At 37.6% G+C, this 24,627-nt stretch overlaps 1 protein-coding gene across 4 annotated transcripts in view; it reads right to left on the minus strand.

The window, feature by feature from the left end:
- Positions 1 to 24,627, minus strand: part of LOC116426547 (pikachurin) — a 294,970-nt gene that overhangs the window by 191,093 nt on the left and 79,250 nt on the right. For 3 of the 4 annotated variants that reach the window (XM_031975635.2, XM_076370219.1, XM_076370218.1), the window contains exon 3: positions 15,373 to 15,489. The exons of the other annotated variant lie outside the window; for it this stretch is intronic. In XM_031975635.2, the coding sequence (XP_031831495.1) occupies positions 15,373 to 15,489 (117 nt within the window). The remainder of the gene's footprint in view (positions 1 to 15,372; positions 15,490 to 24,627) is intronic. 4 annotated transcript variants of the gene reach the window in all.

Raw genomic sequence — 24,627 nt, forward strand, 5'->3', positions numbered from 1 at the left:
GAGATTTTTCAAACTAAATTCCACAGTTAACTGGTTAAAACTAGACTTACGATCATTTACTGTATATTTTATTATATCGTCCCTAGAAAAATAAGTGTACACTCTTATAAATCTTGGAAACTGGGGCATCATAATCGCATCAATGAAAGCCGACAAAAACATTTACCAAATAGTGTTTATAAAATTTAATATCTGTCGGATTCCGTAAATATAGTATTAAAAAATACTAATTTTTGGATTTAAGCTACCGCTCGATGGAGCAGGGAGACGTTGAAAAATCGTATTTTAAAATTAGAATATGTTTGTACATGCAGTCGAACTTGTTTACTACACTACCTAGCAGGTAATAAATTTACGGTAATGGATCAGGGATTTTTATAGGAAACGATCCTATAAAAGTGAATTTCATGTTTCGTTGTTAACATTTGAAAATGGCAGGAAAGAACAGAACTCCACCTTTCAACAGTGCGACGCTATGTAAATGTCGCTCGGGTGATTAATGCTGAACCTGTCAGCTACCAGTCGAAGCACTGGCACACTCGTGTTGCGACAAATATTTATCGTCCGACACTTGGATCCAATTGCTCGATCGATGAACGAAAATTGGGTTGTATTTAGACAACAGCGTTTCTCGATATTCGCGGTAAGCACGCTTCAAAACTCAATCAAACGCACTGCCACTTTAATTCTTTAGAAAATTTCAATCCTCGTGTAGTTTTTTGAATACATTTATAATATTATATTAATTGTGTTAGTCTATACTAATTAATATCGTTGATTTTCTGTTTGCATTGAATTTTTCAAGTTGGATGTGATACTTAAAAATTAACGATGTCCTTTCAGATTCAATTAGGTTAATTTATCTTTAAATTTTTTAAGTAAAACGTAAGTGAAAATGTACAACGGCCGTTCACAATAATAATGTAACGTTTAGTTTTAAATATTAGGTTATTGAAATTAATTTCGTGCCTGTTCGAAATGAATTCATCGTATATGTACAAAAGGATGCGATGTCATATATGTTTCAATCATCGAAATATTTAATATCCATTACTCTTGATATCTTCGTTTCATCTCCGAGGCAAAAATGGAATATCCGAAAATGGATTTATAATTCATCAAATTGAAATGTACTCGATTACTTATTTAATGCTTTCGTATTTCGAGAATACACCCAAAGAAAATAATGTTACCATCCTTTTTTCATAAGTCGAATTTTTTATTTTTCGTGGCTACCTTTAACACTAGGTTCACGAACCCATATTGAATTTTATAAATAATATTTCGTAAACGTTTAAATGAATATAATAATAGAATAAACTGTACAATAAATATCCGTAAACCTAGTTAATGCTAGAAAAACAAACGACAACTAAATGATGAAGAAAAGAATAAAGGAACTAGGAACGGTATCAAAGTTAGTATTCCGCATCGACGCCGCCCGTGAAGGGTTAATCAACGACTAAGTGAGTTCAATCCCCAAGGCCAGAATGAATGGTCACTGAAATAAGAGGGGAAACATGTAAAAACGCGCGGCGAGACACGTGATCACTGGAATCCCGAATAATTGAGTGTCAAAGGCGGGAATAATGCAGTTCGTTCTGAGCACAACGGATGAAGCTTATTGCTCCTAGCGTTTGTTGCGCGACGTGGATTGAATAAACCGTAGAAAATTGAACTGTAGGCGGATTAAATGGATGTTCTCGGCGAAAACAGCGTCGTGGGGACTTTTCTCGCTCACTTTGGAATTAACGGGCTAGCCAGAAAAGAAAGCTTCCTTCATCGTTACCGATTTCATTTAGATGCAAAATAAGTAGACACTGTTTCTGTTAATTACGCGATTAATGAAAAGAAAAAAGAAAAGATTCGATTACAATGGGTCGATTATAGAACGTAGGTCCTTTTCGACTTATATCGCACACTCCAGAATCAATTAGAATGTAAGTCCAGGGCCCCACTTTATACTAATTTAGTTCGTTCTTGAAGAATATATAATGTTATAGACAAAATGGTACTAAAATAATATAACAAGACAACACTGAAACTATTCGATAGTTCGAATACTGAATTACTCTATTTACATTATAATTGCACAGAAATTTCATTTCATTACTAAACTCCATAATACATGCATTCAATCTCTATCATGTCTGATTTTCATGAAACGTAGAGTTACTGAAATACAACAATATAAGAAAGAAATTAGAATAAAAATACAGGCAAGAATTGTTAATAAAAACTACCGAGAGAAACGAAAGAGACAGGAAAATCGAGTTTCTGATGCCGAGAAAATTGTAAAAATTTCACGAGACGGTAACGGGCTTCAACGGGTAAGCGACTTACGGTGTTCGCTTGTCGCGCGAAATTCCACGAAATTATCGTTCGCTGTTCCATCACGATAATTCCCTACGCAGCACGGCATGGTGCGGCGCGCTCGTCCGTTCGCGTGAGTTATTTAAGTAGCCGATTGGAGGAGCAATAAATAGACTTTAACGTTAATCGAACAACGGGATCCAGCCGGATGCGGTCGCTTCCGCTGGTAATAGGAGATCGAACCCGAGAGGAACCCTCGGAGAGTGTTCATTTCCGCGTGTTTCTTTCGATACTTGAATTGCATCGAAGAAATGGAACGGGCGGGACGGCCCGGCAAGAAAGGCAATTCCCGCGATACTATCTGCACAACGATTCGCCGTGCTCGTGGAACGATTCTTTTTCATACTGCATGAACTGAAGCAGACCGGGGACTCCCGGTATTCGAATTCACGCACAGAGTGCAACCGCACGAAAGTCAAATTTCTTCTTTCGTTTATCTTCTTCGTCCCCTTTTATTCGAAACAGTACAATCTCATCTTTCCAGACGAAAACAAGGAATGTTTCTCGTTACAGACAAGCTTACGCCCAAAATTCGTTGAAATTGAACGAGGAAATTGCAATGATGGGTACAGGAAAGTTTTGCATGTTAATCTGCATGGAAAAGTAAGTGGACATACAGAGTACAATTTATGTGGCTCGTTTACGAGATGATGGTATTTACAAATTTACGGAGGTTTACCTGTTTGTGAAGAATCGTAAATACTTTTGAATATAAATGCGCGCCGAGAAAAGTTTTGTAGTTTGGTATCTTGGGAAGTTTTAGGTGGAAAAATTTTGTTCTTAGTTTTCGTTTTAGTTTTCTATATAGATTTACTCTTTGACATTTATTCTATGCTACGGTTAGTTCGAAATAAGATTTCAATTTCATTGTGAAGTTTAACATTATTATGTTTCTATCGAACGCGTCCAACAACTGTCAAAATATTAATGTCCACAGAATTTTTGCTGGAATTTTCATCATGTCGTCGAAAGACAAAGTGTTGATAAACACCTTTCGAAACTTTGCCTTTAAATTATCTCCCAAATTTAGTCGTGTATTTTGAAATGACTTTTCGACTTTTCCAATAACGATAATAAAATTAACTGCAGGAAAACGTCCAAAATTTAGTTGAGGTGAAGAATGAAATTCTTGAGATGTTGAAATTCGGTTGAGATGTTCGATAGAAATAGTGTTAAGGTCCAATCTACTGCTATGATATTAGCGATCATCGTTTCTATTATACTATTTTCATTAGGTGCGCTTCTTTTACAGTAATTCTCAGTGCACTAACATTAACGATAACATAAAGCCACCCATTATTTCATGACAAACGTTCATGATCCAGTTTTCACCAATCATTCCGAAATTCCGCAATTACCAACGTCAAGGTGAGTACCAAACGCAAATAACTGAATTACAGCGAGCTAATTATAAACTGTCGAGCACGAAGCCGCGCGTCAACGGATACTCGACAGAAATCGACAGCGCGTCGAGTATCTCCGATAACGTGGCCGCGGTAATGCAATAAGAAACGTCCGTCACGATCGGATTTTGAAGTTCGACAACCGTCAGAACTGCTTGGCGATGTTCAATTGTTAATGAACTTCTTGTTGTCGGTAGTTCCTATTTCATGTGTTTGTGAATATGTAACGGTTCATGTAATAAATCCGGTTAGTATGAATAATTACTTGATAGTATTAACAACAACCGCGTCCTTTGGTTAATGTGATTAACAACACGTAGTAATTACATTTACTAGTAAATATTGACAATTATCAGTGACATCTGGTAAATTGAATAAACCTATGTTTCATAATAATATTTATTACTTTATTATTTATTATTGACACGTGTATGTTAATTTTAGAGTTGCCCAATGGCACATAATGCTTACAAATATTTGTATTTCCTGACTGTTATTTACTTATTTATTTCTAGTTAATTTATTCTTCAAGAAGTAAGTTAACACAGTAGTTACAATTTGAATATTTAATAGTAGTATAATTTTGTACTAAAATATTATATCGATACAATAATGTATTAAATTGAGATGTAAATAGAAAAATCTAGTAAAAACTGTAAATACTTGTGCACACACTTTATACGTATAGTAATCCTTTGCACTTGACAGATCACTCTCAATCATCACTTGATTTGATATAGTAAAATTATAAAGTCTTGCATATAATATTAACCTTTGTATAATGCATAAAATGTAAAATATTAACATAAAATAACTTTGTTTCTTAATGATTTAGTTATCTTAATATTTCTACTATAAATTGTTAAAAACACGAATTCTTAATTAATTCCTTAATACACGTATCACATGTCAGGCATATTTTAGAACATGACGAAAATCGTGACCTCTACTTACTGCACAACTCTTTAAAGATTTCTACCGTACACCTCCTACATTCAATCCCGTTAGACCAAGGCATGGCAAGAGCCAGAAGAAACTTCTTCGGAACTTCAATAATGTCGAGATATTGAAATCCAAAATAGCTGGAGACATCTTAGCCGTGCACTGAAATCACCTTAATTGAGTGTCGCGATCTTGTTAACTAGACGAGAATTTATCGAGTTCCCCCCACGTCTGACCCCAACTCCATTTGGACATTGCCATTCCATCAATTAATCTCTAAATAATATTCTTGGCCTGGTTCCGGATATTGGCGACTTTGATGTGATCGACATCCAACATCCTTTTTCTTTTTAACTCCCGCATTATTAATGCAGTTTTTATATATAAAACTTCAATTTTCTTTGGCATTAATGAATGAGATTTTATTTATATTCATTGGAGGTATTAAGTAATCCCATAAACGATGCAGTGTTTTGTATTTCTTTTATTATTAAAAATAACGATAAACAAAACTTATGTTTCTAATCTAAAACATATTCTCCTTTATTATCTATAAACGTGTTTATCTACGCATTATAATTATTGTAAGAAAAGATTTGTTTGTCTTTATTTTTAAAAAGTAAAAGAAATTTAAACACCCGCATTATTTGTGGGATGACCCAATATTTCTGTAGAGTATAACGATGAATTATTGGATGTTTAAATGGTGAATTTAGCAATTTTTAATGTTGTACGCATAAAAATATATGTCGTATTATGTAAATTTTAAATGTTTTAAAGTCAGGTTGTGGATAGTAACTTTTTCTGTGAATGGCTACAGCGAAAGGATTACAATCCATTTTTTTATGTAGTATACTATAGATTAGAAGAAGACATGACCATTTTGTATTATTTTTATTAGTGAGATACTCAAAAACTATTGGTAAAAAATTCTTAAACACTTCCATTTACGATATTTAATGTTTCTTCCCCAAAATAATAATCTCTAAAATAGTTCTTACCACTGCATTTCACGTTTCTGACGCATACAACTTTCTACTACCCTCTTTGCCAAAGGAAGCTAATGAACACAGAGACACCTCATTCCAGTAGGAGAAATTACTCCTTTGCACTGCATAAGCTCCACTACTCCACTATATAAAGAAAACTGAAAAATTCTACCTGTTACGTCACAGATCCGGCTCGAAGGACCAAAAAATGTTCCGTACGTAGCAGATTCGGCTCGAAGGACCAAAAAATGTAACGTCGCAGCGTGGCAATCTCGATAGTTGCACGCCCGTACACGATTACTAACGCGGATTTAATTCCTCGGCTGGGGTTGTAAATCCCAGTTTTAACTTTAGGTCTCGTTAACACTCGCGACGCTTCGATTTCCAAATTTCTTCAGAAATCGACTGATTCGATTCTGATCTCCGAATGATTGAGATCAGACCACCGGTTTCTCACGATACTGAGAATCCGTTTTGATGTTGCACGTTTCGAGACGAACGAATTCTCGAATTTCAAATTAGATGCTTCTTCGGAGTGTGAAGCTGGAGTGTAGTTGTCCCGAACGATGGACTTGCAGAATCTGATAGAATCTCGTTACTCCGAACGGTTGAGTGTCTGAAAATCTGATCAGTATCTTGTCGTAACTACGATTCCTTTCTGTTGTGATTCGTAACTGATTTTAACTGATTGTCCCGAACAATGGACTTGATGAATGTGTGAATGAATGAATGATATCTCGTCACTCCGAAGGGTTGAGTATCTGAGAATATCGTCACTCCGAACGGTTGAGTGATTCTGAACTGCGATTCGTTTCTGTTCCGTAACTTACTGACTATTCTGAATGAATGTTTGTCCCAAATGATGGACTGAATGTGTGAATGAATGAATGATATCTCGTTACTCCGAACGGTTGAGTTTTTATACAACACCTACAGGTTTTGTATCGAGTGCGCTGATTGGAAAGTCGAAAATACCCAATCGGCGCATAATTCCAAAAATCGGAGGCGTCTTCGACGACGCCCTTTGGCCAGCCCTCTTGGTGCAAGGGTGAGGGCAATGGCCACGTGCGAGGGATCCTCGAAGATTTGCCGATGCCTTGGAAATTTCCTGCAAGTTGACTCATGTCTAGCGGAACCGTTATGAACGAGGTTCGAGTCGACCCTTCAGAAATTCCCGGTTTATGATATGGTCGGTTGTCTGTACGAACGAAGTAAAAATTCCAAAACTATTGTCTGGACATGCGCGGATTAACTAAATGATTTTATCATGGTTTAGGGTGAAATTGCCCCTTGTAACTAAAATAAATAAACTGAGTTCAGAAAAGCTACTCCCGAAAATAAATTTGTTGGCACGTCCATATCATAAACGAACCTTCCAGGATTTTCGCCGTTTTGGGCGGAACACTATCTCAACCCGTCTTGAAAAAGTCTTAACGACAAAAATGAAAGATCCAAAAAACGTTATAACATAACACTTGCTTAATGTTCATGATGTTCGTCAAGGAAATTATAGAGCGTCTTGGAGTTACTGGAAGGTCTCGTTACAAAATCAGTTAGAGCTCCAACGGTAAATCAATATTCCTTGACTCACGGTACATCATCATCAGTTGCCAGACAAGATACAACGAATCGCGAGTTCGCATGGACATCGTGAAGCTAAGGGTAGAGAAGTTCAGGGGATACGAGTTCGCGAACACGAGCCAGTGGCGCGAATTGATGGAGATTAAACTGTAACCCATCGGAATTACAGAGCTTTGAGCTCGGTCGGGTACTGTCTCGAGATTATGCCCATGGGTTAGCTGCGACAAGACCGTAAGGCCCTCAGTGGAGTCTGGCTTGGCCAGACTTAGGAGAGTTACTGACGAGCTGAGTTCCACGGGCAAAAATGAATTTTGCGTTCTAGTCTTGTACGTGCAACATTATGCAGTGGTACTTGTTTACCTTGTATATCTTATGTAATTATCAGTTTTTTTACTTTTTACAGACCTATTCGGGAATTTGTTTGATGTTCCTTATTAAATATAATATATTAAACAATATTGCTGGGACAATTTTGTTCAGAGGTTGAATTTAATTTTGTAAAATCTGAAATTTAACACTGGAATTACCGAACAATCAAATTGACTTCCTTTTATTCATCTGGAGATATTATGAAAGTGTATTTATTGAGATTTTCATTGGATTATAATTTAGTTAGTATATTACTAAATCAGGTTATTTAGTAATTTCTCTGAAAAACTCATGTATCTTCTCGATGATTGCAAGGGAAGAAATCAGTTTGCTGGACAAAACTCAATAACTTAAAAAGTATGAGTGATATAAAAAAAATATTTTAGACAGAAGTTGTAAGGTATAGAGCTAAGCATATGGTGGTTATATTTTTTTACATTATGGGAATATTATGAAGTTTTTTAAATGACAATGAATATTTTGCGTTTCGATTCCAACGTTATATAAATAAAGAAACGGAATTTATTTGCACAAAAATTTTACTTTTGAAATGAACATCATTTTGTATAGCAGGAAGTACTTAGTAACACATTGGTAACCTTCAAATTTCGTTATGTGAACAGTCGACTTTTGGAGTTTAGTCCACAGGCGGCTGTACTGTGCGTACGGTAGCTTCAGTATATTCATAACTATTGAATAATGAAAATGACTCGCTTTGAATATTTTACGGAACTCGCAGGAACGTGGTTAATGAAGTTTGATTAATCAATGAACATATTTAGGTAATTTTCACAAGAGCGCCTTCATAATTGTAGTAACTACAAATTCAAAAATTTGGAACACTACGGGAAAGGGAATTCTATTATTGATATTGTAAAGAGAGAACATTCTTCTGAAATATAAATACAGAAAATAAAGTTTTATTTTTCACAATTACTTTCAAATTTTCGATCCTCAGTTCCAATCCCTTTTCCAATTCATAGATTCGTGCATTTACCCCGTTCAATATCCGACCCTTCGAATCAACAAATCGCGATCTCCGTTATCAAAAAACCCGTTTCGCGTGGAAAAGTGCGCTCGCTGTGCAAAGAACGATTCAGCCAGCAGATAAGATGGAAAGATGGATGGATCATATTTGAAACCGGCCCGTCGAAAAGGCATTCGAGTATCTTGAGTAAGCGGGGAAAGATGGCAGCGGCACGCTTTGATAAGCGATCGTTTTAGCAGCGCAAAATGCGTTCGCAACGTATACAGGCTGTCAGTTTGAGTAGTATAATCTATCGTGGGTGGATTTCTCGTGAAAAAATAAATCAGAAATGTAAGGTAACACTTTCCCATTTGAGGCCTTGTTTACGAGAAATTTAAGTTTCTCATTTTATATATATAGTTATTACAATGTTATAATAATATAAAATATAGATTGTTTTTGGAATTAAGTCTATACCATATTGATGTACCGCTGTAATTAATGCAAAGGGTATGGTTACAAAATAGTAAATATAATATGTTAAGTATTATACATTGAATTATTATTATATTAAAAGGCAAACATTATATCCTTTTTAAATACTCTGGCCGAAAACCTTTGAACATGCTGAATTATTTATTTCTAAAAAATATGTATAAAGAATATATGGTGTTGATTCTTTTATAGCATCTTCTCATGTAATTTGTTTTTTACATGTTATAATTATAAAAAGTTCTTAAAGCCTCTATAATGATAATAATAATAATCATTATTATGTACAACAAAACTGTTACAAACATTATACAAAATTATTGTCTAAAACCAAAAAGTAATTAAATAAGCTACAAAGAAACTGAAATCGTTAGTCGAATCATATAACAAAAACATTAATTAATAATCATCTGCGCGTCAACGTTTGCGTGATTAGAAAGACGAGAATACAATTGCATTGTTACCAGGTGTAAACGAAGTTTCAAATGGAAAATCGTTACTCAACGTTCCCCGCTAATTTTTTCATAAGGAATTCACTCATGCCTGATTGTACTGCCCGAACCGACACACCCTGTATATACGATGATTGCCCCTTTATCGCCTCGACTGCGTTTCGCGCCGCGCCACTCTCATATTGGACTAACCTTGTATCGCCTGTGCATACGCGGCTGGCTATTCAACGCCGCACAAAGCGGCACGGGAAAGCGAATAGCAAATTTTTAGAGTACACATTAGGTCCGACGGTAAGTCCTGTCATTCGTTTCGCTCGCGTTTTAATGCTGCAATGGGGAACTTTTGCACGACATTCGCAGCGTGTACGCTACATTTCTGTGATAATAGTGACTGTACATTGGGGATTTTCGGAATACAATTAGAAATTTGAATAAAACTTTTGTATTAAATGGAATGGTCTTTTGTTACATGCTGATGGAGTCTTCTGAAAAAATTGTACTGTTACAATAGGAGTCAAGAATTATTGTAAATTGCGTTAGAAAATAAAGTAGACTTTAGTGTCTTCTAAAAGACCCATCTCACGAAATACTGGCACTGGTCTACAAAATTTAACTTCTTTTTTTTGTTAGAGATAGTTTAATGAATGATCTTAGTAGTATTAGTCATGCTGAATTCGAATATGCAATTCGTGTTTCTCTATCACTCACGGTTTCTGAAAAAAAAACAATTTTTAAGAAATTCTCAATTTTTCAAAGCTGAGCATTTGCCGTGTCTTAATTATGAAAATTTTTCAAACTTTCCTTGCACAGTACTATTCTATAAATCTCTCTAAACACAATGGTGTACATTTGGATAACATTATAAACATTTAAACATGTTTAAACAATGATGAAAGGCAAAACGGCACCCAGAACGCACCGATTTTTGTAAATATTTTTTAAATTTATTTTGAAGACTAAGCGTCTAGGAGAAAATATAATTTCAGCACTCGATACAACAGACATCTACCTTGCGAAGTGAGTTGAAAAAAGTTCCGTAATACAATTGGTTTTCAATTGAGGGTGAAAAGTAGTTACACGGAACATAAGGTATCGACGATGATGCTCAATGTCACGCGTATAAACCGGAGGCGGAAGCATTGTACATCAGGAGAGAAGAATGTGGGTGATGAAGAAAAACGGATTGCATATTCAAATTCAACATGAGGCATACTATTATATTAAAATCATTCATTAAACCTTCTGTAATAAAAATCGTGTTGAGCAGTGTAATCACTAAAATCTTCTGCTTCCTTAAATCAACTATAGAAAATAAAATAAAAATGACGAACATTATAAATAAAAGTAATAAACCCATCTAAGTAGATGCAAGAAACAAAATTCTCATTTCCATTTTCATACATTATCTAAAATTCAATAAACTTCATCAAAATCCACTGAATAGCCATTACCAATCAACAAAAATTCCAAATTCATCAATCCAAATCAATCAATCCACTAAAAACAGCTATGAGAATGAAATATCCATTTTACAGTTCCACATTCGAAACTTTAGATGATCAGATAAATCAAAAGTCAATCCGTTGTTGTTCGATCAGAAAAATTCGCTGGTCGAAGGAAAACAGGAAAAATGATATAGCGGCGGTTGCTAATGAGAGAGCGTTGCCTCGATGTCGCGGCCGTTGTACGGGGTACAGTCGAAATGCGAACAATGCACCGTTGCGCCCGCCACTTGGCCTCTCGACGAGACCGCGTGTTGCTCTATTTACCGGTCCCGCCGGACCTCTACGATGTTATTAGCGTATACTTGCCAGGCGCGACGGTGTTTTTAACAATGCTCACCCTTCCCCGGCCCTCTTCTGCAGCCTCGTATGCATTATGCGCGGCTCGTCTACGAGGAACGGGGAAAAAGGAGCCGTGGCAGAGGATCGGAATAATATGTGCGTTACGGGCTCTGTTCCGAGCGGGGGTGGACGGAATTTTATTCTAATAATATAGGCGCCACAGCTAACAAAGTTCTGAAAGTATCGGGTAGGGCAAAACATTTCGCGCAGCATTTTTTGACAAAGATTAGGAACGAGTTTCGTTTGAATGGATTATTTCCCAGTGCATTTGAACTTGTTATCTGTTTTGTTCGATAATGTTTCGTCGCCTTTTGCTTGTGTGTGTAACTGTTTCGGAGTATTTTAAATATATTTTTTGTAATGTCATTAATATTCGTGAAACAGTAATAGTTAAATGTGGAAGAGCAAAGGGGATGGTATTGCATTTTGTACAAAATTTCAACTGAACTTTATCAATTTTAATAGACAATTAACCAACCTTTTGTGAACACAGCGATATCTATTGTTATAGATATAACACATATCGCCATACCTAAATATATTCTATTCAAATTGTATAAGCCACACAATTGACCACTTATCATTTTTGATGTTAAAATCATTGCACGCGCCATGTCACGATCGCTCTACATTTTTAACGCTCTATATATACCCATTATTATTCATTTCTTCAAAATCAAAGCAAACGTTTCTTCAACTTTACTCATCAAAAAGTAACCTATGCATAGAACAAGTCTCTTGAAACCCCCTCAGTCAATTGCCCTCCGCATCGATGGACACGTTCACGGAAAACGCGATGCAACGTTTCGTTTTCGAATCGAACGAGCACGATCCTCCCGCTCCGAAGATCACGATAGCGTTCCAGGTCTAACTACTTCCGATAAGTTGCCAGAGGACCGGAAGCCCACCGAAGCGGACGCCGCGTGACGCGTCGCGGTTTCTCAACCGTGCGCAAAATGGTCCGCGCCGTTCACGCGCGAACAACCTCCCATCAAAGTTTGGTTTCGCCACCCGGCCCCTCGATTCGTTTTACCGTCCCCCGCAGAAATTCATCTTCTGGTTTGGCGGGCAAAGAACAATTTCGACAAAGCTTCCACTGTTTCTCCAGTGGACCGAACACTGAATTTTTGCATCGGTGAACGGGATGAAGATTGTTTAGATTGAAGGTTTCTGTCTTATGGTTGGAAAAAATACATGAATACAGATGTTCATTAACAGATGTGATTTATGTGATACGGGATTGACGGAATAGGGAACGACGGAGATATTTATTGATATATTTGTAATATGCTCAAGTAGATGTGACTGTTGAACTTTAATGTTGAAGTGATTAATTTCATATTAATGAAAATAGAACAGAATTAAGTAAAATGTACTTTTACTTAACTTTTGGAAATTGTTGACCGTTTCGTTTTTCTTTTAACGTTTCGAAAACCGTTCAGTCTTTGTCAAAATATTCTGTTATTTCTAACTGCTGAAGGGCGTGATTATTTCCATTCGAACTCAAGTTCCAATTATTTCAAAATATAAATTCATTTTGTAGACATCCAAATAAACCATCGAAATTATTTAAAGCATGTTACTCTTTCTAGAAACCAGCTTATAGATAAAAATTCTCCCACGTCCTCGTCAGTACATATATATTTACAGTTCCAAAATAGTCGAAAATTTGAAGAAATTAAAGTCCCAAGAACATGCCAAGGTTTTAAAATACGAAAGTAACGAAGTGTTGTCATTGTGCAGAAGCATCGAAACCTGGCGCACGCAATTGGAAACTGCTTAAAGCAATTTCCGCGAACGAAGTACCCCATTTAGATCGGGTCGTGGGTCGAGCGCGGCGATTTTGACGGGCCGAGATTGAATCTCAGCCGTTGGTAGCGTCGCATCGCGACGCGTCGACTCGGAGATAAGTGAAAAAAGAAAGTGGAACAGGGAGGAAGGTGTCTTGGCGGCTGGAGGCCGGCTCCGCTCGAAATTGAACGTCGGATTGCGCGTTTATCGCGCTCGAACGGACTCCAAGGTCCGTTTTCCCACCCCCGCACGGATACATGTCTGCAACCGGGAAGACATCCGCCGCCATTTCGCGACAAGTAAAAACACGTTGGGGGGTTAAAAATTCACTGACAGGGTCTCCTCTCGCAACTTATTTTTCCCGAAGTTTGTTACAGGCGTTTTGATAGTGTTTCGGACATGAGACAGTAGAACCTGATGTTTTTTTAATGATAGTGGAACCTTGTATTTTTACTTTGTTTTATTGGCATTGAGTATTGAACGATAACTAATTTTGATTCAAGCTTGTATTTACTAAATTAATCATTCACAATAGTACATTAAATGCGATCGCGTTCCGAGCGACGAATAAATGTTCAAATGTTAATCGATATACTATTAAACGTGTTATCGATTGGATTAGTCGGTGAGAACGATATCGGTAAAACGATACCAACGAATTGGGAATTAACAGGACTTTTCTGTTTTAGTTAGTTCAATATTATTTTCTGATTAGTATCTGATTTATGTAATCGTAATATGCTGTGCATAAATGTTACGCATAATACGAGAGTAATGAAAATGTATGATATATGATATAGAAAAAATGATGACTTTGAGGTGATACTTGAAATAATTTTGTAAGGATATTTTTATTACCAGATGTACATGTTGAAATCAATATGCGGATTTATCCAAAAATTAATTAATTTTTGTTTCTTTTAATGCCAGCAGAAATAATATAGATGTTTAACATATGCGAAACATATGATACTTTAGCTTTTTATTTTAGAGGTATTAGTTATATAAATAATAATAATATATTAACGTTGTATACTTTGTATATTATAATCATCGACATAGTAAAAATGTATTGTACGATTTTGATTTATTATAAACTTCAATATAGTTTGCCCGACATTCTAAATTTGTTCTTGCTCTGTGAAAGGATCAACCTGCCCACGAAGCATGAGAATATCGTTTTAATAGCTGCAGAGGATACGGGAAACGACAAATCGGCTGGAAAATAGTGAAATTATAACTAAAATGTCATCCAATTATAGGATTAAGAAATCAATAGCCTACGATACGAAGAGAAAGAAATACCGCGTTCCCAGCAACAATTAAAAATTCATTACTTAGCCGTGGGAAATCTATGAAACGCAAAATAAGAAAGTCAATTCCACAGGAATGCTAACTGAAATACGATTATATAACTTGCCAACACAACAGATTTACAACACAACAAAAACCAGCAAACACGAATGAAATAAATAAACATTTTCTCTGCAATTCTCTTATCACTTCACGTCACAAATTCTAACATTAATATTGACCAGATATTCCAAAAAACTCAATAATTTCACAGAAATGATTTTCCCACGTCTATCGTCACCCGAACAAAAATAAGTTAATTCTTCCTGTGCAATCCTCTAGCTACTTCAAGTCACAAATCCTAACACCAGTGTTAAATAAATATTCTCTAAAATTCCACAGTTTCACAAAAATAATTCCACACACATCGTCATACGAATAAGAAGATCGCTCGATCAATAACCGCCTTCGAACACAAATCATCCCCTTTTAAACTTTCCCACAGCCACGGGAAAAGGTAAAAGCACGATCGACATAAAATCTCGTATTCACGAGCGGAAGTGGGGTCGGGGCCGTATTTTCCGTTCTTAACTCAATCCTTTCCCTCCCTAAGCAAATGGCGGCCGGAAGTTCGGCCGGATCGTAATGTTCCCATAGAATTTCATAAAGCACACCGTGTTAGATAGCTGGAAAGCCGTATTAGCTCGCTGGAAAATTTGTGAAAGTCGATCTAGCGTCTGGGGGCGTCGAGTACTTAGTTACCGGAAACCATTTTTTAAAGGGGCACGTCGGATAAACAGATTCGCTGAAGAAAGGGACGAGAAACACGGTTTAGGCAAGATTACGGCAGCAGGATAACTTTGCGAGTCTACTCACCGGCGCAACTGTATCCATTTTTATGAAGAATATAGCCGTCCCGACAGTCACACTCGTACATCCCGTCGTGAAGCTCGTAGCAGAGCTGCTCGCACGGTGACCCGTGCCCGCATCGTCCTGAAATGGAAACAAACCGCGGCGTGAGAGATCTCGCACTCTCTGGGATCGGAAATGAATAAATATCAGGTCGGTTAGAAATCTCTGAGACCGTATAACGTGGTGTTTGAATAAAGATTCGCGATTAACTTCTTGTCCTGGGATTTCCTTCAAAACTGTGCTTGATAAAACTACTCTGTCGTTAATAATTTAGTGAAAAAAGAGAAGAATTCTTTTAGTTTTCATATAAATGAAATATTACTTGTTTATTAGCAGACTTCAAAATAAACGCAGACACAGAATAAGCGTCATCTCGATTCGTCGAATTCGGTTGAAAATTTGTATCGAGAGTCTGATTCAATATTGTAGGACAAGGAGTTAAATGTGTGTTGATTTCGTATTCGAGAAGGAAGTAAAACTGTAGGAAACTGGTCTAATAGTAGATTCTTAGCACTTTATTATCCACGCTTATGTCGAAAAGAATAGAAATTGAATGAACGATCTTCCGAAAAGGAAACAATCAAATTAATTATTTCGAAAGGTTTAGGCATTGTAGTACCATTAGTTTTTTTCTTAAGTTCGTTATTTCCCATTTTTTGTGAGAATTCTCATTTCATTTTTATCTTTTCCATTATACACGTAAATAATGTGTTCAAAAATCTAAGATCTACTTAATTACTGTTTTTCTGTATATCGATATTCCACACACGTTACAGCTATTTGTCACTAAAAAAATTCATTTTTTATTCAACTTGGTCTAACAAGAGAACCTTTTCAATCAGCACACGCTGATTTTAATGAAACTTCTGTGAGACACAATTGCCAAGAAAATATTTGACACGTACTTTTTCTTATCGGCCAACATTTAGTCTAAACAAGTAAAAACATTCCTTAGCATTCAGGGTTGAAAATATATTTTTTTACATATCTTTGAAACTAGGGGGCACAAGAAAGAAATCTAAATTGTTCATTTTAAGATCAATTTAGAAAGAAAATTTTGTTTCTACAGCTCTTAGTTTCAGAGATATTGTAAAAAATATCCTTTCAATCCTCAACTTTGAGGGGTGTTTCCAGCCCTTCAAAGCAGATGTTGGCCGATAAGAATAAACGTATCAAATATTTGCTTGAAAACTATGTTTCGTATAAGTTTCATCAAAATCGGCGTATGCTGGTTGAAAAGGTTCCCTTGTAAGTAAAACAACACAAGAAAACAAGCTAAATAATTAACACTAGATTTACAGAACCCGTCAATTTGACGGATATTGAATTGTCTAACACTAAATTTACGGAACACGTCAGATATTGACGGATATTGAATTTTTTAACACTAGATTTACGGACCCCTCAGATATTGACGGATATTGAATTTTTTAAATATTATTTAGTAACAGTTTAAATCGATTTTGATTCGTGCAATTCTACGATACACATTACAATTCTTTGTTCTTGAAGCTCTAATTTCCGCGATCTATATAAACAAACATATAGTCTCCTAGGAACAATAGTGTAGAATAAATGTCCGTAAATTTAGTGTTAACCCTTTGCACTCGACAGGTGTCTCTCAGTCACCATTTAATTCGACATAGAAAATCATAAAATTCGATATATAACATTAAGTTCTGCAAAAAGCATCAATATATGAAATACTGTCAGTTGAAGATTTCTAGTGAAAAATTGTCGAGTGCAAAGGGTTAAAATCTCCTCATACAGTTACGATAACAAAATTTCGGAAATCCATTGCCTTTAAAACAATGCCACAATTAGGGGTTAAGGCTGGAGCACACCGACGTCGAATGGGACGGTTTAAGGCGGTCACTATCGCCGATGGGAACCACCGCCGGAGGCAATCATGCCGGAACGGACGGACGGTAAGAGGATATAGAGAGCCGTGGCGTTACGAGGGCCAGGAAATTGTAATCCTGCAGGAAGTTCGCGGTTAGGCGTGAATTATTCCAGCGAGCTGGGTCGCTTTGTCGATTTCGGGGGCGCCGCGTACAGCGTCGCGCGCGAGGGCGAAATCCTTAAAGCTTTCACGCGAAAAGGAACGACGCTGAGCCAGCGTTCCGCGTCCTCGGAATAATTCAAAGATAAATGAACCGCCGTCCGCGGTTTCGACGAAGATACCGACTAAAAATGGACGGGCTCGCCATTCCAAGGAATTACGGGCTGTTGAACCGGGCTGACGTAATAAATGTCGAGCCGAAATACCAGATACAATTATATTATTAGCCTTGCGGGATTTAATTATAGACGCCCCTCTGAATCGGGAATTGTATTCGAACTCGTTTATTCTTGGATGCGGAATCATATTTTCGAGATATTCTGGGATTGTATGTACGTATTCGGGTATTAATCATATAGTGGTGTTGATTCGAAGTCAAGATAAGATCAGAGCCGGGCTCTAGTTTGTCGAGAGACGCCCAACCTTCGAAACAATCAAAAGAAACTTTTTTATTTTTCTCTTGTACCAACTGAATTGTAAAGTTTTTCTCATTAAAACGAGACCAAACACGATATATTTCGGAACGTATTTAAAAAATTACTATAATTTATTTTCTTCTAGTAAATTGTGACTTAAAGTATGTCATGTTCGGTCTTGTTTTAATAAGAATAATCTCGCAAATGCATTAGTAAAAGTTTCATTTACAAAAAAACTCTTACAAAAAAGTGGTATCATTGCATTGACCCTTTGCGGACGACAATTTTTTAAACTTTTGCAAATCTTCTTCTTCTCCGCCCATGAAAACCATAGATGGAGTCATTTCTGTGATTTCATGTCTGGAGGTCCGATATGCAAGAAGAAACGTTGGAATCCATTCGTCCTAGTCTTTCTGATGTTCTGAAATAAACTGTCTTCTTTATCCCCAGCATCTTCATCAGTTTTTTGAAGATGAAAGATTTAAAACTCCGACCCTGATCAGAATGCAACTATAGCGGCACTCCATACCGGCTGATCACCTGTTGCAACAACGCTCTAACAATTGTTGTCGCCTGCTGGTTTGGTAGCGCAATAGCCTCCGGCCACTTCGAAAAATAATCTATCACAACCAGCGCGTACCTGTTTCCGGCCGAAGACCTGGGCAAGGGACCCACAATGTCAAGCGAGATCCTCTCAAATGGAGCACCGACACTGTAAACCTTCATGGCCCCTATTCCCCCCTCTTTGGGGCCCTTCTTCGCCGAACAAGTATAACATCGTCGACATCACTTGTCGACGGCTTTCCGGTGATCCAACCAGAAGAATCTCTGACGAACTTTGGCACGCGTCTTCTTGATTCTAAAATGACCACCCGATGGTGCGTCGCGGCATTCCTTCAAAACTTCTTCAATTTTGCTCTTCGGCACAACCAGAAGCCAAGAAACTTGGTTCCCATCGGTAGATTCTCATTTCCTACACAAGAGACCTTCCTTGATTTCCAGGAAATCCAAATTGCCCACAAGTATTTTGTTTCCGGCGAGGAAGACAAAAGTTCCTGCCAGCTTGGTTTCGTTTCTTCTTGTTTCTTCAAAAGTATCAAGCTAATTTCATCATCTCCGTCTTGAGCTTTTCTCCACTCTTCTAGCTGCTCGTTTCGGTATGTGGTCCTGAGGAGACAGTGTTCGTTTGCATTCACTTTTTCTTCCAAACGCAAGCAACGCTTACAGTGTTTCCCACACGGTCTTCTTGAAAGACTGTCCGCATTTCCATGTATTTTGCCTACTCTGTGTTTAATCTCAAACTGGTACTCGTGTAACCGTTCAATCCAACGTGCGGTTTGACCTTCTGGATTCTTGAAATTCAGGAGCCAGGTCAGAGCTGCATGAATGGTGCGGCTAAGGAATTTCCGTCAATAAAGGTAATGATGGAAATGCTCTACGGACTTGACTATGGCTAAAAGTTCTTTTCGGGTCATACAATAATTTCTCTCTGCTTTCCCCAGCATCTTAGAGAAATACGCGATGACCCTCGCTACTCCGTTTTGCATTTGTGACAGGACTGCTCCGATGGCGAAATTCGAAGCATCGGTATCTAGAACGAAATCCGCGTCCATCCGAGAGTACTCCAGAATAGGTGTTTTCTCCAATGCCCTCTTCAGCGCTTCGAACGCCACTTGACATTCCTCCGTCCACGTGAAATCCATCTTCTCTTCCGTCAGCCGGCAGTCCCGTTGGAAGTGTCCGATCTTCCCGCAGATCCAGCACTTCGGCTGCTTCTCGGGCTTCTTCGAGGGACCTTGCCACCTGGTTCGACTTCTATTCGTCATGTCTGGTCGATCATCCCGCAAGGTGCCTTCTCGAGCCGCATTGCACTCAAAAACACGAGGGACAGATTTTAATATCCGCACTTCATCAGCGGTGAACCCTGAAGTACTCTCGACGGCTTCGATCTCCAGAGCCCGAATAACGGCAGCTCTGAGAGATGCAAACCTGCCGATTCTCAACGATCTTTTCATCTCTTCATTGGCCAGGGCTGACACGAACTGGGAGGCCGCCAGTTTGTCCCAGATCTCGGCAGAGCATTCACAAAAGGCGGCCTGCGCCAACCTCTCTATCTCCCTGGTCAAATCGGAAATGGACTCTCCTTTCTGCTGTTTATAATTTTGAAATAGGACGAAATTTAAATTTGTTAGATTTTTCGTTCCGTAACGGAACTTCAAAGCCGAAACGATCGCGGTGTAATTTTCATGAGACCATCCACTGAAAACGGATGGTCTCATGACATATCTCAGATCCGGTATGCCGCGAGGTCCGCTGTTGTCTTCGACAAGAGGAGTCGACTGCAGAGCTGGCTGAGTTGGAACCGCGAGTCCGAACGGATCTGCCGTTACAGAGTCGCGACTTACGAATGAGGTCACTGTTATAATCCTTCGTGCTAATGTCTCTATAGTGGACGTGATAACCTGTTGGTTCGCTTCCATCACTGCAACCCTTCCTTCTAAGGCAGCTTCACGAGCTGTCAGGGCTGTCCTACAGGAAGCCTCCCTCTCTTCAGATAGGACCCGCCACTTCTCCATCTGGTCCTCGAAAGATCGCTGTTGATCGTTTAGTTGTTGGCTTAAACTACGTTGGAGAGCTTCGAACATCTTCTCCAACGATGAAGGAACATCTTTCGTGGGACTTGCGTGGCTGCGAATCCCACTTCTGATACCAATGTTGCGCTGGTTGGAACCAGAGGTGCTCACCCGCGACATAATTGTGTTCTCAACGCTCTTTTCAAAGTTCTATTTAGAATTATATACAAATATTGTACAATATAGTCTTTAGTTCGATACGTATTTTCTCGTTCACGTTCGCTCGAAGACTACTCGCTTGTCTTCGTTTACTCTGACCAACTCCTTAGCGACCAGTTTATTTTAACCACCTTCAGGTCCTAAGGGTTGGTTCAGCCGTGCGTGCTGGAGGAACGAGTTCGATACATCGCAACTTCGTCAGTTCGATCGAACTTCTTGGCTTACAGAGAGGAGTCGCCCCTCAATGGTGGGAATAACTACCAGGTAAATACTCATCCTGTAGATCGGACCGGGTACATACATATATACTAATCGCGAGAATACTGTATGTATGTATACAGTACTACCTACAATGCAGCTTTCACATTACCCCAACGATCACCAAGCTGAAAGTGCACAGGGGAAGGGGACTTTAACACTCTCGATGCTTGGGCCGTCTCGGCTTTCCACGCATAGTTATTATTGGCGTACAACAATAATAACCATGCTTCGAAAGCCGAGGCGACCTTGAGCATCGTGAGTTGAATAATCCCCTTGCTCCTGTACACTTTTAAGCGTGAGAGGCGTGTAGTATGTATTCGTTGAAATATATAGTAATTAATGGACTCGGGAGGTTTATGCAAATTTGAATTGGTCGCTTAGCGGAGTAGAGTTACAGCACCAGATTTTGTTTCTTTTCTTTTTTTTTTTTTTGGAAGGGGAGGAAGGTTGTTTTGAACGCGAATAGACGTTGCCGCTGCAAATATTGTAGGTACCAGTTAAAATTACTGATTGTAGCTTTCTTTCTTTGCAATTGTTGATGTCAGAGAATTAAATATACGAAATGATTTCGAGAGAGAATAGTTCTACTTTAATATTGTACCGAGTATTTGAAGAAACTGAAAATGATTTATCGTTACCGTTGTTATAAGGATTACGTATTAATTGTCGGTATCAATCAAATATTCTAGTATTACATAAATATACTTTATGAAGGTGATGAATAGTATTCGCTTTTACTGTACTAGTTACTCTATTAGTCAAATTACTTAGAGAAAGAAATTCGAAAATCGTATTTTTTTGAGTTGCACTCTCTTCCAACAGAAGACTGAAATGTTTAAAAATATAAATAGAGAACAAGGATTGCGATGGAAAATTGCTTTCCTTAATAAATACTACAGAAAGTACTACACTTTGAACATTTTATATATGTTTCCACGCCATACATGTTTTGTACAATTTTATACTTCCAAGGTTCCCATAAATGCATGAAAATCTGCAATATATGTTTGCACCGGTGAAGAATCTACATTTTATTGAAAACGTATGAAATATTGTTCTTGTGATAAGGGAACATAAGGTTTAAATGCATGGAAGCCTTTGAAAATGTGGTTTAATTGTGAGTAAAGTGAATCAACATGAAAAATTGCGATAATGTAGAGGAAGACTTTTTCCATAGGGAACTTTGTTTCTGAGATAATTAGCTTTCGAACTCTTCTATGTAGAATCGATATTCAATAAATCCAAATCCAAATATATCACGTTCAAACAAAAAAATTCAAATTCCAAAATCAATAGAACGAAATATTTTCGTCAACAATGTTTAACCCTTTGTGTGCTGTTGGAGCATATATGCTTTCCACGCCTAGCGGAAGTCATCACTGTGGACTGTGAGCGCCTGTATGTGTTCTTTGATCTATTTAATCTCACACGTACGTGGTGATGGTGATGGTGATGGTGAATTATAATGTACGTGATTAATATACGCGTTCCATGGTATCATTCAATTTGGTGAAACTGAGGAATTACAATTACAATTTAATTACAAGGTAATTAATTGTATACATCAACATAATTCATCGATCTTCAGTTGAGCAAACGAATATTTAGCACACGGAACGTTTCGACTAGAAGTATTCAGCACTCAAAGGGTTAAAAAGATTCTCGTCGCATTTCATCAAATTCAATCGATGCTAGACATATTTCTCCATTTTTTATTAATAAAGTCAACCAGTGAACAGTACGCAGATCAGAAAATTCGCCCAAGAATTCGAAAACATCCCCAGTTACCATAGAAACTTCAAGATTACCCTTGTTCCTGTTTCAAAATTAAATTACCCTATAAATCCGCGTTCCGGTGAATTCCTCTCGACAAGCATCCGCGGTGATCGAGATCTGCCGCGATCCCAGTCGACTCTTGTTTTCACGCGGAACCGTTGTATCAGCAGACTAAGCCGAAATACAGGGTGGACGAAACGAAATTCATGGTACATTAAAACTAGATTTAAAACTACCCCGAGTAGCAATGTCTTTTTTTTTAATTTTAAAAGCTCTGAATGTTCAATAACTCTGTAACGCAATACTAGTCATCGAATACTAATTATTAAATTAACATAAAAGTAACTAAAACAAGTAGTATTTACTGATGAATTGAAGGTTCTAATTTTAATCAGATTTACCTTGTTTCGGATTAACTCAGTCTATTTCAGTTTAGAAATATGTTTCTCCTATACGATACTGTATTACGCCAATTAAATTATGATCAACTACTTGCATAGCGTTCCACATTGTTAATGCTTGAAATATTAGAATGAGTCACCAATTACTTACATGCATTATAATTACCTTTTAGTTGAAACTATCTCGAAATCGAAGCTTCAATCCTTTCAAAACCAACGCACATTACAGTACATTGTTTTATTATTTCAATACTTGACAAAATCTTAAAATAGTAACAAGCAACCGTACATACACGTTTTCTTTGGGCCTATTTCTATCAGGAAAACAGTATAACACAACATTTGTAACTACTTTTGAAAAAAAAACAGGGCAATATAGGATATTACAAAAGCAAAATATTCAAAGTTCTATACAACATATCTAAAGTTTCATTTCAATTCAGTATGTAGAAATAAAGTATTCTGAAGTTTGTTTAGATTGTGTCACTTTCACATTTAGTTATGGAATAATAATCGGTGACACGGGATAACTCTTGCGTAAACTTGCCGGTCGACAGTATGTTACATATCTCTAAATGCCAATAGTATCAACTATATAACGAAAATTTCATTGCTTTAAAAATTTACGATATTTTATTATACATATATAACAGTCTGTGAGACCACACGTCCACGGTAGCGTAAAAATAAAAGTTACTAAAAAGTTAAGCCGTACTATTTGCCTGACCTGATTTGCACCACGAATTTCGGCCCACCCAGTATATTCGAAGCTTGTAAATGGGGCGTCGGTAAACAAGCGAAGTGAAGAAAAATGGACGATTCGTGAAGTCGTGTTTTTACGACCGCAATGCCGGTTCCCCGATAACTTTCCCGAGGTCCGGTCTTTCCCGTTGATGTTCGAGTAATAAATAATGATAAACTCTTCGCCGACAATGGCCACGGAGACGTATGAATGTATTCGCCCTCGGACGACAGCGTTATTTATGAACTCCCTCTGCCGCTGGCGTGCATACCGGTCGCGAAATAATTTATTTAAAGGTTGCACGGTGGCTATCGGAAAGTGAGAAACGAGCAGATGTCGATCAGAGAACCGGAGCTCGCTTCCGCATCGACCCGCGTTTCTTAATTAAAACTCTGCCGACTGTCTATGGGGAGGTTTTCATTAAGTATCTCCACGGTGGTTGGAACTCAGGATCTTTGAATCGTGCGTTGATGTTCGGAAGAAATTGTTAGATTTCAAGATTTTTGTGGTGGTCAGTTGATGCTGGCAAATGTCAGTTATGTGAGTTGATTGCTTCGAGTTTTTTGGCAATTGAAAATGTAAATATATGACTCTGAGGTTTCGAAAGTTGAATAATATATTTTGACAGTGTCTCTTTTACAGTTAATAATGCTTTAAGTTCGTGTATGTAATTTTGGAAACATTGAGGTTTGAAAATATATTCTTTTACAGATCAATAACCTTCACAAAATAAATTAAATTAGTAGGTACAGTTAACAGTATTCCGAAC

This window comes from Nomia melanderi, chromosome 8, assembly GCF_051020985.1.
Source record: "Nomia melanderi isolate GNS246 chromosome 8, iyNomMela1, whole genome shotgun sequence".
In the NCBI taxonomy this organism is placed as follows: Eukaryota; Metazoa; Arthropoda; class Insecta; order Hymenoptera; family Halictidae; genus Nomia; species Nomia melanderi.